Below are 9,536 nucleotides of genomic sequence, written 5' to 3'. Positions count from 1 at the left end.
TAATAATTCAAATAATACTAGTTGCAGTAAAATATGCTAGTTAGTTTTTAAGGAACTAATGGTAAAACATCTTGCCATAAGATCCTTTTACCTGCCAGATTATGCACAGAGTTTAGTGAGGTCACCCATCAGAGCTATCATGTAACCCTACTACATTATTTATGATCTAAACAAATGTCTAATAAAAAGAAGAGAAAACAGTAATAGAAGTTGTATTAATGTGTGTTTTACAGTAAAATAGGTAAACACACATTCGCATTCTTTGCTTTGCTTTTTCACTCAGGGTTTTTTTTAGCTATTAAAAGCACTGTTATGCAGGTATATACAGCTGGCACATAAAGACCTTCACATTTCACGAGGGCTAAAAAAACAGCTGTCAAGAACAACATGCTCTGTGTCTGATTGGGTTATTAAAGGAAACGGTCGAAGTCACACTCTGTTTCTGTGTTTTAAGGCCCTGAATGGATGCTTTCTTCAGCCTCTCTCCCTGTCATGTGGGTCATTGCGGTTCATCAGCTCCTCCTTCAAGGTACTAAAACAAACCTGTTGTGTCAGGTTTGTGCACTACTTTTATTTCCATGCCACCACAAGTCAGTCTGAGCCTCCCAGGTCTGGTGATTGTGCGTTTGTTTTAGTTGGCTCAGAGTTTACGATCACAAGTTTTACGGCTCATCCTGAGTTGCATTTTCGGACTTGTTAAGCAGGCCTCGGTGTCGCCTTGTGGGATCTGACGTCTCTTTTCTTTGTGCCTTTGCTTTCTTGCACACTTTCCCCCCTTTCCCTCTCCTCTCTTCCATTCTCACCACAATTTAATTTAATTCAGTTTCTATAAGAGCTTGACTGGCATGATGAATCCAGATTCATTTTTCAAATGCATGTCCAATCAGTGATAATGAATAAACATCTCTACACGTGCCCGCTTTACTCCCTGCACCTCTCTGTCTATTCGTTTTCTCTCTCTCGCTCTCTCCCCAGTTATTTGTGCCAGGCTGCAGATCTTACCATAGAGAGGAACCCTGTACTGAAGCCAAAGCCAGACCCCTCAACCCTTGTGTTTGGCAAGCAGTTTTCAGACCACATGCTGACAGTCAGCTGGTCTGCAGCAGGAGGATGGGAGGCACCCTTCCAGAATCTGTCCCTTCACCCCGCTTCCTCAGCCCTGCATTACTCCATAGAGGTGAGGCAGTGTTTGAGCCACATGGCTCTTAGTACCTTTTTGCCATTTATTCAAAATAAAATTGACTTTATTTCTCAAGTCTGGTGTTTTTACCTGAATTGAAAATATAGAAATGAAATATCTGCAGTGTTTTCCTTGATATTGTAATTGCAATCATTGCAATCATTTATTTTTGAAACATTGCCTTTAATAATAATAATTATTATTTTATGTATGTATAGGTTGTTTATAATCCTAAATATTATACATCTTATCAAATAAGTTAAATTTATATTACATTAAATAATCTTGATGAGTATATAGTTAATTATGCAGCTCGACAATGATGTTATACGCAATAACTCTCTGAAGATTGGGGTCAGTATGAGATATATATATATAATATATGATGGCTGCCTTCATAAGAACTCCTCTATATTATATATATTAAAATAGAAAACGGCTATTTTGAATTGTAAAAATATAATAATTTAGCTGTAACTCCCTTGGTGAGCTTGTTAAGACTGAGTATTTGTATTGCTTCAGCTAGTATGTTCTGCACAGTTATTTGACCTGGTCTTAATATAGGTTTATTTAATATGATCCATTTTGAACTGGAGTGAACTGTAGGCCTTACTAATCTTTTAAGACTAATTTCCTCAAAAATGTCCTATTTATTTTTTATAAGTCTTTCATTAATTTTAATTATTTTTGATATTCTGTTTTCATTCTCAGCTATTTGAGGGCATGAAGGCTTTCCGGGGAGTAGATAACCGCATCCGTCTCTTCCGGCCTCTGCTGAATATGGAGCGCATGTACCGGAGCACGGAGAGGAGCTGCCTGCCTGTTAGTCTTTATCTTATGCCTTAAGGCATTACTTCAGCTTATTGATTAATTCCCTGTGATTTGATCACATTTCCACTTAGCCAATCTGTGTGCAGTATCCTCTCCCATCTCCATCATCATATTCTCTCTCTGTATCTTTCTTAGTTGTTTGATAAAGACGAACTGATAAAGTGTATCAATAAGCTGATTGAGATCGACCAAGAATGGGTTCCTTACTCCATAGACGCCAGCCTGTACATCAGACCAACGTTTATAGGAACTGAAGTAAAAAACTTTTGGTATTAAAATATAATTTACTGAATGATTTTGGTCTTTTTTATCTTCAGTGGTGACCCTCCTTCTCCTTGCAGCCCTCTCTAGGTGTGTCTCGAGCAGGTCATGCTTTGCTCTTTGTCATCATTGGGCCTGTTGGACCTTATTTTGCAACTGGAGGCTTTAGTCCGGTGTCATTGCTGGCAGATCCTCGATATGTCCGGGCTAGGAGGGGCGGCGTTGGAGAATACAAGATGGGAGGGTGAAATAATTGAAATATTTGAAATAATTGCTTTACTTCTCCTGGTGTTGTTCTGATGCCATATGGCCTTCTTTGTTTTATGAAGCACAAAAGGAGAATTAAGAAAAATGTCCTGCTCACACAATGGCAGTGAATAGCAACCAACATCAAACTTTAAAAATAAAAGGCGCAAATGTGTCAGAATGGTCATATGACACATATACAGTGTTCTGGGGATGTACAACAGGGTTTGGTTAAAAAACAAACAAAAAAAAACCCTGAAATTAAATTTTTTATTTAGTGAAAATCCTGGCCTTGGCAGATGGTCTTCACGAGACTCTATTAGCACCGCAATTCACTTTGTCAGGTTTACCCTGCTAAATTAAAGCAGAAATAATTCACAGAACTCTTTTCAGAAACCATTTTCCCTAAATGTATAAGCGAAAGTATTTCAAATGTCAACCCGTTCTGTAGTGTTGCATCAGAAAGTGTTTTCTTACTGTTGGTAAGACAGCAGAAATTTTCAATTCCTCCTTGTTGCAGCATACTGATACATCTTCTTATTTGTTTTAATGGTGAGATCATGAATGGCAGAAGAGCAATTATACTTCTGCTAGAGCTTTTTTTTTCACACTCCATTGCCATTTGAATGACTTGAGGCATATACAGGTGGATCTCCATAAATCAGAATGTCGTGGAAAAGTTCATTTATTTCAGTAATTCAACTCAAATCGTGAAACTCGTGTATTAAATAAATTCATTGCACAAGACTGAAGTAGTTTAAGTCTTTGGTTCTTTTAATTGTGACGATTTGGGCTCACATTTAACAAAAACCCACCAATTCACCATTTCAAAAAATTAGAATATGGTGACATGCCAATCAATTTCATCTCGTTTAATTCTATTCTGGTGGCATAAAAAAGATGGAATCATGAAAATTGTGTCAGTTTCCAAATGTATATGGACCTAATTGTGCAGTTTATCCCACCATTTTCCTGACACTTGGGAGTTTTGAAGTAGCTTTTCACGTTCAGGTTATTCAGAGGAATTCATTAGCTTGCACAGGCTGCAGTAGGATGGACATGGACAAGTTGCAACTTGGCATCGTTGTAAATTCTTTGCAGTCTGCTGACCCTTTGCAACTAATGCAGCTCTGGTTTCTGTTTATGTGCTGTATCTGTCCCCGCTCACCTCTGTTATCGGTCCGTATCTTACTGTCCCATTATGCATGGAAGGTCCAATTCTGCAAGTGTTCAGATTATCTGATGTCTGTTTATATTATGATTTGTTTGTTATAAACCTCTTCCTTTAAAATCTTTAGTTTCAGTGTAATAATGTTTTGTGGCCTGGATGCATCTCTGTGACTATGGTTTTATGTTTCTTAGTAACTACGGGCCAACGATTGCTGTTCAGAGCGTGGCGGCCAAGCAGGAATGCCAGCAGGTCCTTTGGCTGTACGGAGAGAATGAGGAGATCACTGAGGTCAGAACCATGAATCTCTTCATCTACTGGACCACAGAGAAAAGAGGTGAGAGGGAGAGGGGTGCAGTCCTAATATGTGTTTGTAGATGCAAACGTGTGCTTTAGTACCCAGAGTGTGCTTATCTAAATATACACATTGTTACTGTTGGCAATTTAGTGGTTAATAAACAAAACTACATGTGTCTTGTGGAAAAATATTGTAGCCAGAGCTACTTCTCTGTTTATGGATAACACAGGTCAAGCAGGTACTGGGTACTCCACAGGGGTTGTCTCATGTAAGTTTTGACATTAATTACTCATGTAATCTCATGTCGTTCTAAACCCGTAAGATCTTTGTCCATCTTCATCACACATATTAAGATGTTTTTAATTAATAGACAGCAATGCAACTACCACCTTCAAGGCCCTGAAACGTAGCAAGGACATCATTAAAATAGTCCATGTGACAGCAGTGGTTCAACTGTAGTTTTATGAAGCTACGAGAATACTTTTAGTGCACAAAGAAAACTAAAATAACGACTTTATTCAAAAATGTCTTCTCTTCCGTGTCAGTCTTTGATGTGCGTTCACGAGAGTAAAGGTCCTTGCACACTGAGTTTTTTCATATTTGTCATCCTTCCCTAACAAGGTTAATATTTTTTTATTTTTTTTGTGGGAAATTTTTGGATGATTAGTTCAGATTCAGTGTTTAAGGACACGTGGTAGTTGTGTTGTTTTCTATCAGGGATCAGAATCCTCTCGGATTTCATCAAAAATTGTGTTCTGAAGATGAAGTTCTTACAGGTTTGGAACGACATGAGGGTGAGTAACTAATGACAGAATTTTCATTTTTCTGTGAACTATTCCTTTAAGTGCCAGCTGTAAATGTAGACAGTATGTTATATCGTTTTAGGAACAAAAATACTACCCTTACTCTTTTTTTGTGTGTGTGTTAAAATACCTAATAGGCTTCTGCAGTCATGAAACACTTGGAAATATGAAAAAAAAATCATGATTTGCAAGCCTAGAAATGTCTTGAAAATAAATACAATTTAAAGTTAAGAAAATCTCTATAATGAACATTTGTTCAAATTTAAGTTGTACTCTTCTCTACAATATTTAATTGGCTAGAAATTGTTTTTTATGTGTGTGTAGTGTCTATCAAGTGATTTAAAAAAAAAAATCCTTATTCGATAATCATGAAGGAATAAAAAAACGAATTATTCAAATGGTATGGAATCCCTGACAAGACAGCGTATATTGCTTCTGGTCTATTTCTCACTCTCAAAACAAGTGCAGTGTGCACTGCATATGTTGACATTTAGTCATTTGGTTTTCCTTGAATAATGATCGTCTCCCCATGCTGGTGGTAAATTTGAATGTATTTGCTGCATCTTTACAGAGAAAGAGCTGGTCACCCCTCCTCTAGATGGCATCATTCTTCCAGGAGTCACCAGGCAGTCTCTGCTGGACCTTGCCAGAGAATGGGTGAGAAACAAGAATGGAAAGGGAGAAGTTTTTCAACTCTCACCTTCATGTGTTCTCTAAAACATTAATACCTATCTAGATTGCAAAACCATATTTGTATGAAGTATTCAAGTAAGTAACACATTAAGGACATGGCATGGCATTCTTTTTAATACCATGTAATACAATGAAAATACTATGGTATATGAATAGGAAAATTGTTCAGTGACATGTTGCATATCAAGAACCAAGACGTCTGTTGCCCTACCTGTATCAGCTCTGCCATAGTACTGTTTTTAAGGGTTGCGTGTCTTTTTCAGGGGGACTTTAAAGTGACAGAGCACCGAGTTTTAATGAAGGAGCTGATAGACGCTTTAGATGATGGACTGATTCTGGAGGTGTTCGGTTCGGGCACTGCATGCGTGGTGTGTCCAGTTGGCAGTCTGCTCTATAGAGGACAGGTAACACTTCTCTAATGCAAATGTACTCTGACAGTATCTTGCCAGTATAAACATTTTATAGCAAACACAGTTCTTGATATTTAAATCTTTTAGAATTACCAAATTCCCACAATGAAGAATGGACCGGACCTTGCTAAGAGATTCCATAAGGAGCTCACTGACATCCAGGTAGAGACGTTTTTCAAATAGCCCTTGAATTAATAAATGCTTTCTTTCGTTCCATTGTTACACTGTCTTAACCTCTGCCCCGTATCTCTATGTACAGTATGGACACACTCAGCGGGACTGGGCACCGGTGATCATCTAACTGATCTGATTGGTCTAAAACCTCTCATCTCAAGTGTTTGTGTGTGGACTAAACAGACAGGGGTGTTATTAAACCTATTAAATATATGCAGTCTTTCCTAATGTCCTAACATGCTTGCTTGGAAATCAATATGGCATAGTTTGGATGATTGTATAGAAATCATCCTTAAACCTAAGCTCAAGCATTATAAGCAACTATAGGCAACAAACTAATATTTTCTCCTTGCAATAGTTACTGATCCAATATGTTTTGTTTTTTTCATCAACCCATCATCTTTAGCTGTCTTCTAAAATATTATTTTTTATAAAACGTTTACTTTTATTAACACTTCAACTTTTATATTGCAGGACTGGTGCTAAGAAATCAGGCATTTGAGAAGGTTCAGACTTCAGCATGTAATCATTTTAATGTAAATGTTCATTCACTGAGCTGCTTGTTTGTTTCTGTAACAGGAGAGCAGTCATCATGATTTTCTATATTACTAGCAAGAGGACAGACAGCTATTCATTTTGCATCAATTTAAACAGTTCTGTTTCTTTTTAAAGACACTAAATTGCTCTTTTTAAGTCCATATTTGTAAATAAAGTTTAAATGATTGTATAATGAATGATTGTTCTGTTTACAGAAGGACAGGACAATGTGTTATCTATTCCCAGATTTAGATGATTTAAAACCATGAGCTGAACTTATGCACGCACAAAGGGCTTCAGGACGGCCCAGACATAGCAGCTCTTGAGACCCCTAGAAAAGTCTTGATGTGATAATCATAGGTAGGGCTGCAACTAACGATTATTTTGATAATCGATTAATCTGTCGATTATTTTTACGATTAATCGGTTTATGTACTTATATTTTAGTTTTTTCCATTTTTTCCCCAAGTAAATTATTAATAAATGGTCTTTATCCTTCAGCATAGATTTTTAAGAGATTTTAACCATTTTGCACTGTCATATCCTAATCCCTGTAGACCCCCTGCAGTTTGCGTACCGAGCAAACAGGTCCGTGGATGATGCAATCAACATGGCATTGCACTTCATCCTGCAACATCTGGACAAAACAGGGACTTATGTGAGGATCCTGTTTGTGGACTTTAGTTCGGCTTTCAACACCATCATCCCAACAACCCTCCAAACCAAACTGACCCAGCTCTCTGTTCCTAGCTCTATCTGTCAGTGGATCACCAGCTTTCTGACAGATAGGCAACAGTTAGTGAGACTGGGGAAATTCATGTCAAACAGCTGCTCCACCAACACTGGTGCCCCTCAGGGATGTGTTCTCTCCCCTCTGCTCTTCTCCCTGTACACCAACGACTGCACCTCTAAAGACCCCTCTGTCAAGCTCCTGAAGTTTGCAGACGATACTACAGTCATCGGCCTCATCCAGGACGGTGACGAGTCTGCTTACAGACAGGAGGTTGAGCAGCTGGCTGTCTGGTGCAGTCTTAACAACCTGGAGCTGAACACGCTCAAAACAGTGGAGATGACTGTGGACTTTAGGAGAAACCCCCCTGCACTTTCCCCACTCACCATCATGAACAGCACTGTGGCTGCAGTGGAGTCATTCAGATTCTTGGGAACCACCATCTCTCAGGACCTGAAGTGGGACAATCACATTGGCTCCATTGTGAAAAAAGCCCAACAAAGGTTGTACTTCCTTCGCCAGCTGAGGAAGTTTAACCTGCCACAGGAGCTGCTGAAACAGTTCTACTCAGCCGTCATTGAGTCAGTCCTGTGTACTTCAATTACTGTCTGGTATGGTTCAGCTACAAAATCAGATATCAGAAGACTACAGAGAACTGTTCGGACTGCTGAAAGGATTATTGGTGCTCCCCTGCCCACCCTCCAAGAACTGTACACATCCAGAGTGAGGAAAAGGACTCAGAAAATCACTCTGGATCCCTCACATCCAAGTCACCCCATCTTTGAACTTTTGCCATCTGGCCGGCGCCTCAGAGCCGCAAATACAAGAACAGCAAGGCACAAGAATAGTTTCTTCCCCCAGGCAATCTACCTCATGAACAGTTAAATGTTTCCCACTTAAACGTATGCTTATGCAAAAATGTGCAATATCCTTATATTTATTTGTTACCCCTCCATCCTAGAACATTCCTGCATCTCACTCAATCCTATTCCATTATCATTTATAGCACAATTGTTTATACACTTATTTATTTGCCAATTTGTAATTCTCCTGTAAATTTTTTTTTTTTTTTTTTTTTTGTCTGTGTGTTGTTGTCTCTGTTTACTGGAAGCTTATGTCACTAAAACAAATTCCTTGTATGCGCAAGCATACTTGGCAATAAAGCTCTTTCTGATTCTGATTCTGATCTAATCAAAAATATACCTGGAGTTGTTTTATTGTGTTAGTAATCCTTTGTCGAACTCTTCTGCAATCAGAACACTGACCCATACTCTAGCAAATTTCACAAGGAGATTTCAAATAATGTTTTCACCATGGCAGTCCTTAGAGCTGCTTATTAGCTTATTAAGGAATCTTTCAGAACATATTTTCACGAAGAATAAGGATAAAACAGAATAAAATTGCAGTGCATTGTATTGTATTATTTACTGGGAAACAGCTTTATAGCTTTTGCTGAGAAATTGTAAACAATCCTTCGAATAAAGTGCCAGTGGCATGAAACCTGAATGGAACTCACAATTTAAAGTAAAATCCATCAGAAGGTTGTCCAGAAGAAAAAATTGGACAGTCACACACAAAAAAACCTGCTGTGTGAAAAAGAGCAGTGAATACTTAGAAAAAAAGAGCATTTCAAATATCTTTAAACATTTACCTCTCTCATTCAGTCATAATTAGGCTGCACGACTGAATTATGAACTGGTAAACGACAAACTGATCACAGAACATGTTTTTAAAGCTTTAAATGTTAACTGTTAAAAAGCAATGTTATCAGCTTTTACGACTAAACATTTGCAAACAACATTGTACTGGAGAATCTGCACAAATAAAAGTCTTAGGGGCCGTTCACATATCGTGCCTAAAAACGCGTGGAAAACGCTAGGTGCACCGCTTTCTCCTCCTTTCCAAAGCGTTCGGACAGAAGCGCCCCTGAGGCGTCTGCCTTTGCTAAGCAACCATGACGTGCTCTCTCCTTGAAGACGCGGAAATTTCAGCAAAGGATAAATGGATTTGCAGCTCAAAAAAAATCGCTTGCAGTAGCTCTGCTACTAAATTTATTTCAAAATGGAAATCCATATACAACTATGATCAGCTGTTCCTTTCATCTTGACTGAGCTTTTAACGTTGTTACGGGAAAGGATGAAGCTGATTGGTTAGTTCTTGTCACATGACCCGCGATGCGCTTGCAGCATTCTGAAAAGTTGAGAT

General features: G+C 38.4%; 1 protein-coding gene across 4 annotated transcripts; it reads left to right on the top strand.

Annotated features, from left to right (window-relative positions):
• Positions 1-385: 385 nt before the first annotated feature.
• On the top strand, positions 386-6,433 carry LOC132117232 (branched-chain-amino-acid aminotransferase, cytosolic-like). Of its 4 annotated transcripts, none has more exons than XM_059526679.1 (10): positions 386-529; positions 989-1,177; positions 1,892-2,002; positions 2,147-2,266; positions 2,353-2,516; positions 3,881-4,023; positions 5,359-5,444; positions 5,744-5,884; positions 5,978-6,052; positions 6,150-6,433. In XM_059526679.1, the coding sequence occupies exons 2-10, from the start codon at positions 1,079-1,081 to the stop codon at positions 6,189-6,191; spliced, it is 981 nt and encodes a 326-aa protein (XP_059382662.1). In that variant the 5' UTR covers positions 386-529; positions 989-1,078; the 3' UTR covers positions 6,192-6,433. The 4 variants fall into 4 exon arrangements, with proteins under 4 accessions (XP_059382662.1, XP_059382583.1, XP_059382496.1 ...); XM_059526600.1 differs by having other exon boundaries at positions 5,359-5,445; positions 5,733-5,884; XM_059526513.1 differs by having other exon boundaries at positions 390-529; positions 834-1,177.
• The last annotated feature ends 3,103 nt before the right edge of the window (positions 6,434-9,536 follow it).

This window comes from Carassius carassius, chromosome 1, assembly GCF_963082965.1.
Source record: "Carassius carassius chromosome 1, fCarCar2.1, whole genome shotgun sequence".
Classification (NCBI taxonomy): domain Eukaryota; kingdom Metazoa; phylum Chordata; class Actinopteri; order Cypriniformes; family Cyprinidae; genus Carassius; species Carassius carassius.
Note: the sequence above shows the minus strand (reverse complement) of the source record. Positions and strands in the feature narration are given on the sequence as shown.